Source organism: Serinus canaria, chromosome 21 (genome assembly GCF_022539315.1).
Source record: "Serinus canaria isolate serCan28SL12 chromosome 21, serCan2020, whole genome shotgun sequence".
NCBI lineage: Eukaryota > Metazoa > Chordata > Aves > Passeriformes > Fringillidae > Serinus > Serinus canaria.
In genome coordinates, this window is record NC_066334.1 from 6,398,507 (window position 1) to 6,415,036 (window position 16,530).

Here is a 16,530-nt window from a genome sequence, read left to right on the forward strand (position 1 = left end):
TTTGTAGGAGAAAAGGGCGGAAAAAAATTGGGTAAATCAGAAAAAATTCCAAATCTGTAAGATGGAGATTTTAGGAGGCAAGGGCAAAAAAAATGGAGTTGTTGTAGAGCAGTCTCAGCCTGGCTAAGCCAGGTTTAGCTAGGCCAGGCTCAGTACCTGCAGGGTGTAGGAGTTGTTGTGGAGCAGTCTCAGCCTGGCTAAGCCAGGTTTAGCTAGGCCAGGCCCAGTACCTGCAGGGTGTAGGAGTTGTTGTGGAGCAGTCTCAGCCTGGCTAAGCCAGGTTTAGCTAGGCCAGGCTCAGTACCTGCAGGGTGTAGGAGTTGTTGTGGAGCAGTCTCAGCCTGGCTAAGCCAGGTTTAGCTAGGCCAGGCTCAGTACCTGCAGGGTGTAGGAGTTGTTGTGGAGCAGTCTCAGCCTGGCTAAGCCAGGTTTAGCTAGGCCAGGCCCAGTACCTGCAGGGTGTAGGAGTTGTTGTGGAGCAGTCTCAGCCTGGCTAAGCCAGGTTTAGCTAGGCCAGGCTCAGTACCTGCAGGGTGTAGGAGTTGTTGTGGAGCAGTCTCAGCCTGGCTAAGCCAGGTTTAGCTAGGCCAGGCTCAGTACCTGCAGGGTGTAGGAGTTGTTGTAGAGCAGCTCCACGGCCACGTCGGCCCCGTCCATCGTGCACCGGCCGTAGTTTCCACCCAGGCGATTCACCTGGTCCTGCGGGGGCACACAGGGTGATTAATTAGCAGGTTCATTAATTAGGGAGTGATTGATTAATTAGGGGTTAATTAGAGCCACCCATCACCCTCAGGATTCACTGCGGGGAGGGCAGGGAGTTAACGAGCAGCAGAGCTGGACCTTGGACCTTATTAATCCCTAATTAATATCAGAGAGACGATATCAATTAATGTAATATATTAATATGTAACATATTCTATACATTAATATTTTCTGTTTTATATATTTTATATATTTTGTATAGTTTATATATTTTATATATAAAATATATTTTACATAATGTCTATTAATTGGGAGTGCAATCAGGCTCCAATGTTTTGGGAGCCATAAGAACATTTGGGGTGTTTTTATTTTGGGGTGTTTTTCTTTGGGGCTGAGCAGAGAGAGGAGAGGGAGGGGAGGAGCCCGAGCCCACCAGGTGTCCCCAGGGAACTGTGCCCACCTGGCGGATGCCAAAAGGGATGGTTTGGGTTGGTTTGGGTTGGTTTGGGTTGGATGGTTTGGGATGGTTTGGGTTGGTTTGGGATGGGTTGGGTTGGTTTGGGATGCTTTGGGATGGTTGGGTTGGTTTGGGAAGGTTGGGTTGGTTTGGGATGGCTGGCTGGGTTCAGCCCATGCCCACCTGGTGGATGCCAATGGAGGGATGGTTTGGGTTGGTTTGGATGGTTTGGGATGGCTGGTTGGGTTCACCCCGTGCCCACCTGGCGGATGCCAATGGTGGGTTGGTTTGGGATGGTTTGGGATGGGATGGTTTGGTTTGGTTTGGCATGCTTTGGGATGGGATGGTTTGGATTGGTTTGGATTGGTTTGGGATGGGATGGTTTGGGATGGGTTGGGATGGGTAGGGATGAGTTCACCCCGTGCCCACCTGGCGGATGCCGATGGAGGGATGGTTTGGGATGGGTTGGGATGGTTTGGGTTGGTTTGGGATGGTTTGGGATGGGTTGGGATGGGATGGTTTGGGTTGGTTTGGATGGTTTGGGATGGGTTGGGATGAGTTCACCCCGTGCCCACCTGGCAGATGCCGATGGAGGGATGATTTGGGATGGGTTGGGATGGGATGGTTTGGGATGGTTTGGGTTGGTTTGGAAGGTTTGGGTTGGTTTGGGATGGGTTGGGATGGGTTGGGATGGCTGGCTGGGTTCACCCCGTGCCCACCTGGCGGATGCCGATGGAGGGATGGTTTGGGATGGGTTGGGATGGTTTGGGTTGGTTTGGGTTGGTTTGGGATGGTTTGGGATGGGATGGTTTGGGTCGGTTTGGATGGTTTGGGATGGGTTGGGATGAGTTCACCCCGTGCCCACCTGGCAGATGCCAATGGAGGGATGGTTTGGGATGGGTTGGGATGGGTTGGGATGGGATGGTTTGGGTTGGTTTGGGATGGGTTGGGATGGGTTGGGATGAGTTCACCCCGTGCCCACCTGGCGGATGCCGATGGTGGTGGCGATGCCCGGGCGGATGTGGAAGCCCTCGTGCTCCAGGAACGGGGTCTGGTTGTGGCCGTGGATCAGCACCTTCACCCCGGCCACCGTGGACAGCAGCGGGATGTGCTCCTTCTGCTCGGCCCGCAGGATCAGGGACAGCCCTGGGGACACAGCGCGGTTGGGGACAGCTGGGGGACAGCTGGGGGACAGGGGAACAGCTGGGGGGACAGGGAACAGCTGGGGAACAGCTGGGGGAACAGCTGGGGGGACAGGGAACAGCTGGGGGAAACAGCTGGGAAGCTGGGGAACAGCTGGGGACAGGGAACAGCTGGGAAGTGGGGACGGGAGGGGGGACACGCTGGGGGACATGGGGAACAGCAGCTGGACGGGGAAACAGCTGGAGACAGGGCAGCTGGAGTGCCCAGCACTGGGCAAATCCCTCCTGTTTGGGTTTGGGTCCCAGATTTGGGCTCTGGGTTCCCTCAGTTTGGATCCCAGCAAAGCCATTTTTAGTCCTCAGAGCCCTGGTGACAATGGCAGCCCCTCCAACTCCTCAATAATCCCATAATAAATAATAAATAAACCCTATAAATAAAACCCAAATCCCTCCTGTTTGGGTTTGGGTCCCAGATTTGGGCTCTGGGTTCCCTCAGTTTGGATCCCTCAAGAGCCATTTTTAGTCCTCAGAGCCCTGGTGACAATGGCAGCCACTCCAAACCCTCAATAATCCCATATTAAACAATAAATAACCCTATAAATAAAATCTAACAAACCCAGATTTGGCTTCTGGGATCCCTCAAGAGCCATTTTTAGTCCTCAGAGCCCTGGTGACAATGGCAGCCACTCCAAACCCTCAATAATCCCATATTAAACAATAAATAACCCTATAAATAAAACCCCAAAAAACCCCAATATTCTGCAATAAACAATGTGAGAACATCCTGCTCCAAACAAAAAATAAATTCTGCTTTTTTTAAGCCCAGATGCTGCTGGGGCTTAATATAATACCATGGTGGTGGCACAGTGATTTGTGCCACGAAAGAAATGCCAAAATTTGTCACCCAAATCCTGCGCTGAGGACAAACGGAATGAATTCTCTCGATTTTAGCTCTTTTTGCCCATTTTTCAGGTCCCTCACCGTAAGGAATTCCTGGTTTGGTGGCTGCCCAGAAGGGATCTGTCCCCTGGCTGTTGAAGGTGTAGCAGCTCCCAAAAACTGGGTGGTGGAAGTGGATGTGGTCCCTGGAAAAGCAGAGGTTTAATTGTCTGATTTGTCACCTCAATTCCGAGCTGGAAGTGTTGGGGAAAATGGGAATCACTGGGAAATGAGGGAGATTTGATGGGATTTTAGTGGGAAAGGAAGAGAGATTTGATGGAATTCTACTGGGAAATCAAAAGAGATTTGATGGGATTTTAGTGGAAAAGGAAGAAAGATTTGATGGGATTCTACTGGGAAATCAAGAGAGATTTGATGGGATTTTAGTGGGAAATCAATAAGAGAGATTTGATGGGATTCTACTGGAAAAGGAAGAGAGATTTGATGGGATTCTACTGGGAAATCAACCAGAGAGATTTGATGGGATTTTACTGGGAAATCAACCAGAGAGATTTGATGGGATTTTAGTGGGAAATCAGGAAAATTTGATGCAGTTTTAATTATGAATGTGGAGACACTTTCATTCCAAGCTGGATGTGTTTGGGAAAATGGGAATCACTGGAAAAGAAGAGATGGGATTTGATGGGGTTTTAATGGAAAATCAAGAGAAATTTAATGGGGTTTTAATTACAAGGGTGACAGCACCATAATTCCAAGCTGGGTGTGTTTGGGACAGGGGGAAGGAGCTGTGCATTCCCTGGGAACCCCAAATTCAGGGAATTCACGGAATTCCCAGAATCCACAGGTTGGAAGAGACCTTCAAGACCATCGAGTCCAACCCAGCCCCAACCCCTCAACCCAACCCTGGCCCCCAGTGCCACCTCCAGGCTTTGTCAAACCCACCAGGGATGGGGACTCCACCACCTCCGTGGTTCCTGGGGATTCTCAGAATTCCCAGAATTCCCAGAATCCCCAGGTTGGAAGAGACCTTCAAGACCATCACCCAACCCCCAACCCAACCCTGGCCCCCAGTGCCACCTCCAGGCTTTGTCAAACCCACCAGGGATGGGGACCTCCCACCTCCCCGGGCAGCCCTTCCAGAACTTTCTCCCCTTTCCCTCCCAAGCCCCCTGCTCCGTATCCACAGGGATTTCCGCCGCACCCACCCGGGCCGGCAGGGCTCGCCGTCGTACTGGCAGGAGTAGACCAGGTCCTGGAAGTGCTGCTGGTGCCGGGCCAGCCCCGGGGGCAGCTGGGCCATCACGTTCATGTAGTGGAAGCGGAACCACTCCAGCAGCGCGTCCATGCCCGACGGGTGAGAGGTGAAGAAGCAATTCCCGCCCGTGGAGTCACCACTGGGAACGGGAAAGGGCGCGGGAAAGGGACGGGGAAGGGCAAGGGAACGGGACCGGGAAAAGGGCCAGGGACCGAGGGGACCGGGAACAGGGCAACGGGAACAGGGACAGGGAAAGGGCACAAGGGCACGGGAAAGGGCACGGGCCCGGGAAGGGGAAAGGGACAGGGAACGGGCAACCGGGAAAGGGAGAAAGGGCAGGAGGGAAAGGGAAAGGGAAAGGGATAACGGAAAGGGAAAGGGGAGCAGGGAAAGGGAAAGGGAAAGGGAACCAGGCGAAAGGGAAAAGGGGAAAGGGAAGGAAAGGGGAACAGGGAAAGGAAGGGGAAGGGCAAGGGGAAAAGGGAAAGGGACAGGGGAGGAAAGGGAAGGGAACGGGAAAGGGAAAGGGAAAGGGAAACGGGAAGGAAAGGGCAAGGGAGGGAGCGCAAGGGAAGGGAAAGGGGAAAGGACGGGAACTTGGGAAAGGGAAAAGGGAAAGGGAAAGGGAAAGGGAAGGGAAAGGGAGGGAAGGGAAAGGGAAGGGGAAGGGGAACGGGAAAGGGAAAGGGAAAGGAAAGGGAAAGGGAAAGGGAAAGGGAAAGGGAAAGGGAAGGAAAGGGAAAGGGAAAGGAAAGGGAAAGGGAAGGGAAAGGGGAAAGGGAAAGTGGACAAGGAAAGGGAAAGGGAAAGGGAAGGGAAAGGGAAAGGGAAAGGGAAAGGGAAAGGGAAAGGGAAAGGGAAAGGGACAAGGAAAGGGAAAGGGAAAGGGACAAGGAAAGGGACAGGATCTGTTACTGGGGTGGGATTTATTGTTGGTATTATGGGATGGTTATTATATCACGTTATATAGGTTATTGTATTATATGGGAACTATTGTTATAGCCATAATGGTAATAGCTTATTACCATAATATTTTTCTATTATGGGAATAATAATAATAATAATAATAATAATAATTATTATTATTATTAACAACAATAATAATAATATTTTAACATATCATATTATATCATATCCTATTACATTATAGCCTATTATATTATATCATACAAATATAATATAATATCATATCATACTAATATAATATAATATCATATCATATACTAATATAATATAATATCATATCATATCATATCATACTATCACATTATATTACATCGCATTACATAATATTATATCATATATCATATTTATTATATTATGTTCATTATGTTATGTTTATATATAATATAGATTAAATATATTATAATATATAATTGTTATATATTATAGAATCGATATTAAATATCCATATGTATAATATATACAAATAAAAATATATATACCTATTATATAAATATATACCTATTTTATAAATTATATATTATATTAACACATAACTTTTATATATATATAATATTATAATATTATATGGTAACTATTATTATTCCCCTAATAATAATAATAGACTATTTTTGTGTAAATCCCATCCAGGTATTTTGGGGTGAATCCCCACCCCAGTCCCCAGGTATTTTGAGGTTAACCCCCAGGTATTTTGGGGTGAATCTCCAGTTTCTCTGGGATAAATCCCATCCAGGTATTTGGGGTGCTCCCCCAGCCCCCTCCCCAGGTATTTGGGGTGCTCCCCAGGTATTTGGGGTGCTCCCCCAGCCCTTTCCTCAGGTATTTGGGGTGCTCCCCAGGTATTTGGGGTGCTCCCCCACCTCCCTCCCCAGGTATTTGGGGTGCTCCCCAGGTATTTGGGGTGCTCCCCCAGCCCTTTCCTCAGGTATTTGGGGTGCTCCCCCACCCCCCTCCCCAGGTATTTGGGGTGCTCCCCAGGTATTTGGGGTGCTCCCCCACCTCCCTCCCCAGGTATTTGGGGTGCTCCCCCCTCCCCAGGCTCCCCCAGCGCCGCTCACCAGCCGGAATCCCACTCTGGAATGTTTTTTGCCGGCCCTGGGCTCCCACATCCTGACCAGGGAGAAGTTGTGGCTGAGCCTGAAGCCGGCGCTGCTGAGGTTGGCCCAGGCCTGGACGCGGATGGCGCTGGCCCTGTCCCTGTCCCTGTCCCTGTCCCTGTCCCTGAGCTGGGCCAGCCTGGCCGCGGCCTTGGGGCCGTACAGGAAGGTCAGCGACTCCTCGGCCATGCGCTCCAGCTGCTCCAGCTGCTCGCTGACCAGCTCAAACCTGCAGGGACAGCTTCAATTAGTGAATATCCCACCCACATTTTGGGGGAAATCCCACATTTTGGGGAAATTCCGCATTTCTGACCCCTCACTGACCAGCTCAAACCTGCAGGGATCAGGGAGAAATCCACATTTGGGGAAAATTCCGCATTTCTGACCTCTCACTGACCAGCTTTCCAAACCTTTGGGAAACATCCCAGACCATTCCCAAACCTTTAGGGACACATACCAGACCACTCCCAAACCTTTAGGGACACCTCCCAGACCATTCCCAAACCTTTAGGGATGTGTCCCTGACCATTCCCAACCTTTGGGAAACATCCCAGACCATTCCCAAACCTTTAGGGACACATACCAGACCACTCCCAAACCTTTAGGGACACCTCCCAGACCATTCCCAAACCTTTAGGGACACATCCCAGACCATTCCCAAACCTTTAGGACACATCCCAGACCATTCCCAAACCTTTAGGGACACATACCAGACCACTCCCAAACCTTTGGGACACATCCCAGACCCTTCCCAAACCTTTAGGGACACATCCCAGACCATTCCCAGACCTTTAGGACACCTCCCAGACCAATCCCAAACCTTTAGGGACACCTCCCAGACCATTCCCAAACCTTTAGGGACACATCCCAGACCATTCCCAAACCTTTAGGGACACATCCCAGACCCTTCCCAGACCTTTAGGGACACATCCCAGACCATTCCCAGACCTTTAGGGATGTGTCCCTGACCATTCCCAAACCTTTAGGGACACATCCCAGACCCTTCCCAGACCTTTAGGGACACGTCCCAGACCATTCCCAAACCTTTAGGACACCTCCCAGACTCTTCCCAAACCTTTGGGACACATCCCAGACCCTTCCCAAACCTTTAGGACAGCTCCCAGACCATTCCCAAACCTTTAGGACACCTCCCAGACCAATCCCAAACCTTTAGGACACATCCCAGACCATTCCCAAACCTTTAGGAATGTGTCCCAGACCATTCCCAAACCTTTAGGGACGTGTCCCTGACCCTTCCCAGCCCTCAGCTCACCTGGAGGGGTCCAGGTTGCAGATGGTGACGGCCGGGAACATTTTGGGCTCGGAGTCCACGGACATGGTGAGCACCACGGGGTAGGCCCAGAACTGGCTGAGCATGAGGGCGAACTGCCAGTAGAGCATGGCCAGGCTGGCCAGCAGCAGCAGCGTCCAGAAGGCCGTCTTCAGGCGGTTCCTGCCCGAGCACACCAGGCGCACCGTGCCGTGGATCGTCGTGTGCTTGCAGAAGAACTCAAACATCTCCCTGAAGGAGCCGTAGAACTCGATCAGACCTTCCTCAGCTCCTCCTCCTCCTCCTTCTCCTGGTAGGTCCAGCTCCATCCTCTGGGCATGGGAAACAATGGGAAATCGTATTAATCTGAGGGAAAGAGTTGTCCAAAAAGGCTTTTTCAAACTGGCTTTGTCCAAGGAGGTCTTTTCCAAAGAGGGTTTTTCCAGAAAAGGCTTTTCCAAAGAAATCTTTTCCAAACAGGCCTCTCCCAGATGGGCTTCTCCAAAGAGCCCTTTTCCACCAATCGTGGTGTCCCTGCAGAAGAACTCAAACATCTCCCTGAAGGAGCCGTAGAACTCGATCAGCCCTTCCTCAGCTCCTCCTCCTCCTCCTTCTCCTCCTGGTAGGTCCAGCTCCATCTTCTAAATGGCTTTCTGGGCATGGGAAACAATGGGAAATTGTGTTAATCTGAGGGAAAGAGTTGTCCAAAAAGGGTTTTTCAAAAGACCAAGGAGGTCTTTTCCAAAGAGGATTTTTCCAAAGAAACTTTTCCAAACAGGCTTGTCCCAGTTGGGCTTTTCCAAAGAGCCCTTTTCCACCAATCGTGGTGTCCCTGCAGAAGAACTCAAACATCTCCCGGAAAGAGCCGTAGAACTCAATCAGACCTTCCTCAGCTCCTCCTCCTCCTCCTCCTTCTCCTCCTCTGGTAGGTCCAGCTCCATCCTCTGGGCATGGGAAACAATGGGAAATTGTGTTAATCTGAGGGAAAGAGTTGTCCAAAAAGGGTTTTTCAAAAGACCAAGGAGGTCTTTTCCAAAGAGGATTTTTCCAAAGAAACTTTTCCAAACAGGCTTGTCCCAGTTGGGCTTTTCCAAAGAGCCCTTTTCCACCAGTTGTGGTGTTCTTGCAGAAGAACTCAAACATCTCCTTGAAGGAGCCCTAGAACTCGATCAGAACTCCATCAGCCCTTCCTCAGCTCCTCCTTCTCCTCCTCCTCCTCCTCCTCCTCCTCCTCCTCCTTCTCCTTCTCCTCCTGGTAGGTCCAGCTCCATCCTCTAAATGGCTTTCTGGGCATGGGAAACAATGGGAAATTGTATTAAACTGAAGGAAAGATTCATCCAAACAGGATTATCCCTAACTGGCTTTGTCCAAGGAGGTCTTTTCCAAAGAGGGTTTTTCCAGAAAAGGCTCTTCCCAACTTTTCCAAAGATGCCTTTTCCAAACAGGCTTGCCCCAAACGGGCCTCTCCCAAATGGGCTTTTCCAAAGAGGTTTCTTGCAAAAAAGGTTTTTCCAAAGAGGACTTGTCCAAAAAAGGCTTTTCCAAAGTGGCCTTCTCCAAACTGGGCTCTTCCAAAGAGGATTTTTCCAAAGAGGATTTTTCCCAAGGGGATTTTCCCAAAGGGGATTTTTCCCAAGGGGATTTTTCCAAAGAGGATTTTTCCCAAGGAGGTTTTTTCCAAGGAGGATTTTTCCCAAGGGGATTTTTCCCAAGGGGATTTTTCCCAAGGGGATTTTTCCAAAGGGGATTTTTCCCAAGGGGATTTTTCCAAAGGGGATTTTTCCAAAGAGGATTTTTCCCAAGGGGATTTTTCCAAAGAGGATTTTTCCCAAGGGGATTTTTCCCAAGGGGATTTTTCCAAAGAGGATTTTTCCAAGGAGGATTTTTCCAAGGAGGATTTTTCCCAAGGGGATTTTTCCAAAGAGGATTTTTCCCAAGGGGATTTTTCCCAAGGGGATTTTTCCCAAGGGGATTTTTCCCAAGGGGATTTTTCCAAAGGGGATTTTTCCCAAGGGGATTTTTCCCAAGGGGATTTTTCCCAAGAGTCTCTTCCCAAGGAGCTCTTTCTAAGAGGCTTTTCCAAAATGGTTTTTTCCAAAGAGTTCTTTTCCAAACTGCCTATTCCAAAGAGGCTTTTTTCAAAGTGGCCTTTCCCAAAGAGGTCGTTCCCAAGACTCCTTTTCCAGACAGACTTTTCCAAAATGATCTTTTCCCAAGAGGCTTTTTCCAAAGTGGCCTTGTCCAAAGAGGTCGTTTCCCAAGATTCCTTTTCCAAAAATTTTTTTCCCAAAGTTGCCTTTTCCAAAGAAGCTTTTCCAAAGTCTTCTCTCCCAAAGAAAACCTTTTCCAGAGGAGTTGGTGACAATAAAAGTGCAGAGAACCTGAAGCCAGGGGGATCCCTCGGGATGTCGATCCTGCAAGGAGCAAAAATCCCAAATTCTGCTGCTGCTGAGGAGTCCTGAGGAGCTTTCCCACAACTCCAGAGGATTTCCTTGCCAAGGGGGATTTGGGAGTAGTGCTGGAAGTTGGAGGCCAAAAAAGGGGAGGAATTTTCTTCTTCCCAAGAATTCCAAGTGCCAACTCACTGTGGATCCCCAGGGATTTGAAATTCAAGATGAGGGGAATATTTCTAGTGGGATATCTGGGTTCAGCGTATCATTGATTAAAGATGATATAATATAAGAGAAGAGAATGGAAGGTAAGATAGACGGAAGATGAAGATAAAGAGAAGAGAAGAGAAGATAAGACAGAGAAGAGAAGTAGAAGAGAGAGAAGAGAAATAAGAGAAGAAAGATAAGAGAAGAGAAGAGAAGAAAGAGTAAGAGAAGATAATATAATATAAATGATAATATGTTATATTAATGATATTATAATATAACATAATATAGTACAATAAAATATAATACAATATAATATAATTTATTATATTTAAACATTATTATTTCCTAATATAATACAATATAATAATATAATAGATGAAAAAATGGAAAAAATAAAATAAATAATGGAAAAAGGAAATAAATAAGAATTTGAAAAAATAAATGAAAAAATGGAAAAAAGAAAATAAATAATATAATAAATAATGAAAAAAGGAAATAAGAATTTGAGAAAATAAATAAAAAATGGAAAAAAGAAAATAAATTATATAATAAATAAATAAAGTAAAAATGAAATAAATAAGAATTTGAAAAAATGGAAAAAAAAGAAAATAAATAATAGAATAAAATACATAATGGATAAAGAAAATAAATAAGAATTTGAAAAAATAAATGAAAAAATGGAAAAAAAGAAAATAAATAATATAATAAATAATAATATAATAAAATAAATTATAGAATAAAATAAATTATAGAATAAAAAATATAATAAAATAAATTATATAATAAAATAAATAATAGAATAAAATAATTAATGGAAAAAGGAAATAAATAAGAATTTGAAAAAATAAATAGGAATTGAAATGAATCAGTAAAAATAATGAAGATACAGGGCTCGAGGTTGAAATGGAGGAGAAGCTGAAGGATTGTTGGGAGAGGTTCTGTGATGGAATTCGTGAAATGAATTGAATTTATTGCCATGGAATGAAAGCTTTGGCTCTTTAGCCATGAGGAAATGTGGAATTAAATTAAAACTGACCCATATTTATAGAAATATTTTCTATTATATTATTATCAGATTAATATAAATATTTTATAGATTTTTATAGTTATAAAAATATTTATATAAAATATTATGGACATAAATAGGTATCTATTAGAGTATGATAGGTATATGTGTAAAATAGATATAAAGGAGTATAGCTATTGATATAAAGATATTATTTATATATAAAAATTTCTAGAAATTACTATATTTATAAACATTTATATGTATATAAAAACATTATTTTCTATTAAAAATTTATAATTATATTATACAAATATCTTTCTATATATTATAAAATAATATTTCTATTATTTTATATTTTATTATATTTCTTTTTTTTTTTTTAATTCTAATTATAACCCAACCCCGACCCCTTCCCCGGTGTACCTTGGCAGAAACTCTGAGCACTCAGAGAAGCCACTAAACCCAAGGCTGGGTCTAACCCCGAGCAGGAGCCAGTCCTGGCCCAGAGCTGGGCAGCCTTTAAGGAGGGCAGGGTGACATCAGCAGGGCAGGGTGACATCAGCGGGGCAGGGTGACATCAGCAGGGCAGGGTGACATCAGCGGGCAGGGTGACCTCAGCAGGGCAGGGTGACCCCAGCGGGGCAGGGTGACCTCAGCAGGGCAGGGGTGACCTCAGCAGGGGCAGGGTGACCCCAGCAGGGCAGGGTGACCTCAGCGGGGCAGGGTGACATCAGCAGGGCAGGGTGACCTCAGCAGGGCAGGGTGACCCCAGCGGGACAGGGTGACCAGCAGGGCAGGGTGACCTCAGCGGGCAGGGTGACATCAGCAGGGCAGGGTGACCTCAGCAGGGCAGGGTGACCCCAGCAGGGGCAGGGTGACCCCAGCGGGGGCAGGGTGACCCCAGCGGGGGCAGGGTGACCCCAGCAGGGGCAGGGTGACCCCAGCAGGGGCAGGGTGACCTCAGCGGGGCAGGGTGACCTCAGCAGGGCAGGGTGACCTCAGCAGGGCAGGGTGACATCAGCAGGGCAGGGTGACCTCAGCAGGGCAGGGTGACCTCAGCAGGGCAGGGTGACATCAGCAGGGGCAGGGTGACCCCAGCAGGGGCAGGGTGACCTCAGCAGGGCAAGGTGACCTCAGCAGGGCAGGGTGACCCCAGCAGGGCAGGGTGACCCAGCAGGGCAGGGTGACCCCAGCAGGGCAGGGTGACCCCAGCAGGGCAGGGTGACCCCAGCGGGGCAGGGTGACCCAGCAGGGGCAGGTGACCTCAGCAGGGCAGGGTGACCCCAGCAGGGGCAGGGTGACCCCAGCAGGGGCAGGGTGACCCCAGCAGGGCAAGGGTGACCCCAGCGGGGCAGGGTGACCTCAGCAGGGCAGGGTGACCTCAGCAGGGCAGGGTGACCCCAGCGGGGCAGGGTGACCCCAGCGGGGCAGGGTGACCCCAGCGGGGCAGGGTGACCTCAGCGGGGGCAGGGTGACCTCAGCAGGGCAGGGTGACCCCAGCAGGGCCGGGTGACCCCAGCAGGGCAGGGTGACCCCAGCAGGGGCAGGGTGACCCCAGCAGGGGCAGGGTGACATCAGCGGGGCAGAGTGACCCCAGCAGGGGCAGGGTGACCCCAGCAGGGACAGGGTGACCCCAGCGGGGCAGGGTGACCCCTGCAGGGCAGGGTGACCCCAGCAGGGGCAGGGTGACCCCAGCAGGGGCAGGGTGACCCCAGCAGGGCAGGGTGACCCCAGCAGGGCAGGGTGACCCCAGCAGGGGCAGGGTGACATCAGCAGGGCAGGGTGACCCCAGCAGGGGCAGGGTGACCCCAGCAGGGGCAGGGTGACCCCAGCAGGGGCAGGGTGACCCCAGCAGGGACAGGGTGACCCCAGCGGGGCCAGGTACAGGAAGAGCTCCTGGGAATTACTCAGGGCACGACCCAGGGATTGCAGGAGGAGAGACCGGACAGACGGGTTAGTCTGGGCTCAGGTGAGTTAAGCTGGGCTTAAAGTGCTGCTGGCCTGCTCACCTGGGCTGTGCTGGTTCTTCCCTCTGGGGTTAGTCATCGTTTTTAAGGAAATAACCTGGGCTCCAGAATGTTCTTCCTGCTCTGGAATTCCCATCTCTGCCCTTCCCGCTCTGGAATTCCATCCTTGTCCTTCCTGCTCTGGATGTTCCATCCTTGTCCTTCCTGCTCTGGATTTTCCCATTTTTAGGAAGGATCTTTGTCTTCCCCACTCTGGATTTTCCCAATTTTGTCCTTCCCATTCTGGATTTTCCCATTTTTGTCCTTCCCACTCTGGATTTTCCCATCTTTGTTCTTCCCACTCTGGATTTTCCCATCTTTGTCCTTCCCACTCTGGATTTTCCCATCTTTGTTCTTCCCACTCTGGATTTTCCCATTTGTGGAGGATCTTTGTCCTTCCCACTCTGGATTTTCCCATCTCTGCCCTTCCCACTCTGGATTTTCCCATCTCTGCCCTTCCCACTCTGGATTTTCCCATCTTTGTCTTTCCTGCTCTGGATTTTTCCATTTGTGGAGGATCTTTGTCCTTCCCACTCTGGATTTCCCATTTTTGTTCTTCCCATTCTGGATTTTCCCATCTTTGTCCTTCCTGCTTGGGATTTTTGTGCTCAATTCCTGCATGTTCTGGGTGTTCTCCTGCTCTCCTGGAGTTCTGCAAGCCCAAATTTCCTCTGGCACTCCCTGGATTCTTTTTGTGCTGAATTCCTGCATTTTCTGGATGTTTTCCTCCTCTCTTGGAGCTTTACACCCCTAAATTTCCTCTGGAAATCCTTCAATTCCTTTTTTCCTCTGAGATTCCCTCAATTCCTTCTTTTCCTCTGGGATCCCCTCAATTCCTTTTTTTTTTTTTCCTCTGGCAATCCCTAAATTCCATTTTTCACCCTCTGGACAATCCTAAATTCCATTTTTTCCCCTCTGGACAATCCTGAATTCCATTTTTATTCCCTCTGGAAAATCCTGAATTCCTTGTTTTCCCCTCTGGACAATCCTAAATTCCATTTTTCCCCTCTGGACAATCCTGAATTCCTTTTTCCCCTCTGGACAATCCTAAATTCATTTTCACCTCTGGACAACCTGAATTCCATTTTCCCCTCTGGACAATCCTGAATCCATTTTATCCCTCTGGACAATCCTGAATTCCATTTTTATTCCTCTGGACATCCTGAATTCCTTGTTTTCCCCTCTGGACAATCCTGAATTCCATTTTTCCCCTCTGGACAATCCTGAATTCCTTTTTATTTCCCCTCTGGACAATCCTAAATTCCATTTTTTCCCCTCTGGAAAATCCTGAATTCCTTTTTATTTCCCCTCTGGACAATCCTGAATTCCATTTTTATTCCCTCTGGACAATCCTGAATTCCATTTTTCCCCCTCTGGAAAATCCTGAATTCCATTTTTCACCCCTCTGGACCATCCTGAATTCCATTTTTATTCCCTCTGGACCATCCTGAATTCCATTTTTTCCCCTCTGGACAATCCTAAATTCCATTTTTCCCCTCTGGACAATCCTAAATTCCATTTTTATTCCCTCTGGACAATCCTAAATTCCATTTTTCCCCCTCTGTAGGGATTTCTCTGCAATCCCTCCCAGGGCTCTGAGCCTGCCCTGGGATGTCCCAACCCTGCCAAACCTGCTCCGGGCTGGTTCCACACCCCTTAACCCCAGCTGGGCTCGGCTTTAATCCCAATTTTCCAAAATAAACCTGCCTGGCACGTGATGAGCCCGTGACTAATTGTTAATCACGGCTCATTAATGACCCCTCCTTAATGAGCCAGCTCCAGCTCAGCCCTGCCCTGGCTTACAGGGTTAAAACGCAGCCCGGAAATCCCAATTAAAATGGGAATTAAATTAAATTGAATTAAATTAAATTGAATTAAATTGAATTAAATTAAATTCCAGCTGGGGTGAGCCAGCGCTCACTCACCTGGGCGAGGAGGGGACCCGCGGCTGCTCCAGGCATCCCTCGGCAGTAATTCCTGGTTTTTTTGGGATTTTCTTCCTCTCCCGGGTGGGATCTGTCACCTCCTGGACCCCAAATCCCGGCAGGGCTGGGGATGGGTTCGGGTCCTGCTCCTGTTTCCAGTCATTCCCAGCGGGAATTCCGAGCCTTGGAGAGCCCCAGGAGCTCCCAGCAGGGAGGGCACGGGAGCTGCGGCCAGGCTGGGGCTGCCAACCCCATGGCTCCCTCTGGGAAAGGGCAAAAATCCCAAAAAAACCTGGAAAAGGGAGTGGGAATCAGTCCTGGATCCTGGAGCAATCCCAAAAGGGATTCCCAGAGAAAAGATTCCTGCTGGGGCTGGAGAGGATGGGGAATCCCAAAAAATTCCTGGAAAAGGAGAGGGAATCACTCCCAGATGGGGAATCCCAAAAAATTCCTGGAAAAGGAGAGGGAATCCCTCCCAGATGGGGAATCCCAAAAAAACCCTGGAAAAGGAGAGGGAATCACTCCCAGATGGGGAATCCTAAAAAATTCCTGGAAAAGGAGAGGGAATCACTCCCAGATGGGGAATCCCAAAAAATTCCTGGAAAAGGAGAGGGAATCACTCCCAGATGGGGAATCCCAAAAAATTCCTGGAAAAAGAGAGGGAATCACTCCCAGATGGGGAATCCTAAAAAATTCCAATAAACACAAACATTATAAATAATTTTTTCACATTAGCCCCCCATTTCCTATTAAAAAATCCCATTTATTTCCTATAAACACAAACATTATAAATAAAAATTAAATTTTCACATCAAACCCCCCATTTCCTATTAAAAAATCCCCTTTAATTCCTATGAACACAAACATTATAAATAAAAAAAAAGTTTTTACATTAAAACCCCCATTTTCTGTATTAAAAAATCCCATTTAATTCCAATAAACATTATAAAAAAAAGTTGTATTTTTTTTTACATCAAACCCCCATTTCCTATTTTAAAAAATCCCATTTATTTCCAAAACACAAACATTATAAATAAAAATTAATTTTTCACATCAAACTCCCCCATTTCCTATTAAAAAATCCCCTTTAATTCCAATTGACATAAACATTATAAATAAAATTAATTTTTATATCAACCCCCCAATCTTACTCTAAAAATCCCATTTAATTTCCATAAACACAAACATTATAAATAAAAATATT

The 16,530-nt window shown here is 47.7% G+C and overlaps 2 protein-coding genes and 1 long non-coding RNA gene across 3 annotated transcripts in view; all 3 read right to left on the bottom strand.

The window, feature by feature from the left end:
* Positions 1 to 124: 124 nt before the first annotated feature.
* SCNN1D (sodium channel epithelial 1 subunit delta) lies at positions 125 to 8,701 on the bottom strand. The gene is made up of 6 exons (XM_050982640.1): positions 7,790 to 8,701; positions 6,474 to 6,745; positions 4,407 to 4,590; positions 3,283 to 3,386; positions 2,142 to 2,305; positions 125 to 699 (listed from the first exon to the last, which is right to left on the bottom strand). Exons 1-6 carry the CDS (start codon positions 8,422 to 8,424, stop codon positions 583 to 585), a joined length of 1,476 nt encoding a protein of 491 aa, XP_050838597.1. The 5' UTR covers positions 8,425 to 8,701; the 3' UTR covers positions 125 to 582.
* On the bottom strand, positions 6,771 to 7,739 carry LOC127060346 (uncharacterized). The gene is made up of 3 exons (XR_007779280.1): positions 7,337 to 7,739; positions 7,053 to 7,179; positions 6,771 to 6,926 (listed from the first exon to the last, which is right to left on the bottom strand). It is a non-coding gene; the product is annotated as an uncharacterized LOC127060346 (long non-coding RNA).
* Positions 8,702 to 9,070: 369 nt separating the features above from the next.
* The window catches only part of LOC115484609 (uncharacterized), an 8,802-nt gene continuing 1,342 nt past the window's right edge, over positions 9,071 to 16,530 (bottom strand). The window contains exons 2-3 of the mRNA XM_050982737.1: positions 15,327 to 15,618; positions 9,071 to 10,200 (exon numbers count right to left, since the gene is read on the bottom strand). Coding sequence (XP_050838694.1) covers positions 9,120 to 10,200; positions 15,327 to 15,618 — 1,373 coding nt within the window. The 3' untranslated portion in view covers positions 9,071 to 9,119. The remainder of the gene's footprint in view (positions 10,201 to 15,326; positions 15,619 to 16,530) is intronic.

Bases quoted from the DNA above. Each gene is read 5' to 3' on its own strand.
- SCNN1D (XM_050982640.1), bottom strand. From the start codon at position 8,424: ATGGAGCTGGACCTACCAGGAGGAGAAGGAGGAGGAGGAGGAGCTGAG. The intron at 3,387-4,406 runs GTGGGTGCGGCG...CTGCTTTTCCAG, and splicing joins GGCGAGCCCTGCCGGCCCGG to GGACCACATCCACTTCCACC. The intron at 2,306-3,282 runs GTGAGGGACCTG...CTGTGTCCCCAG, and splicing joins CAAACCAGGAATTCCTTACG to GGCTGTCCCTGATCCTGCGG.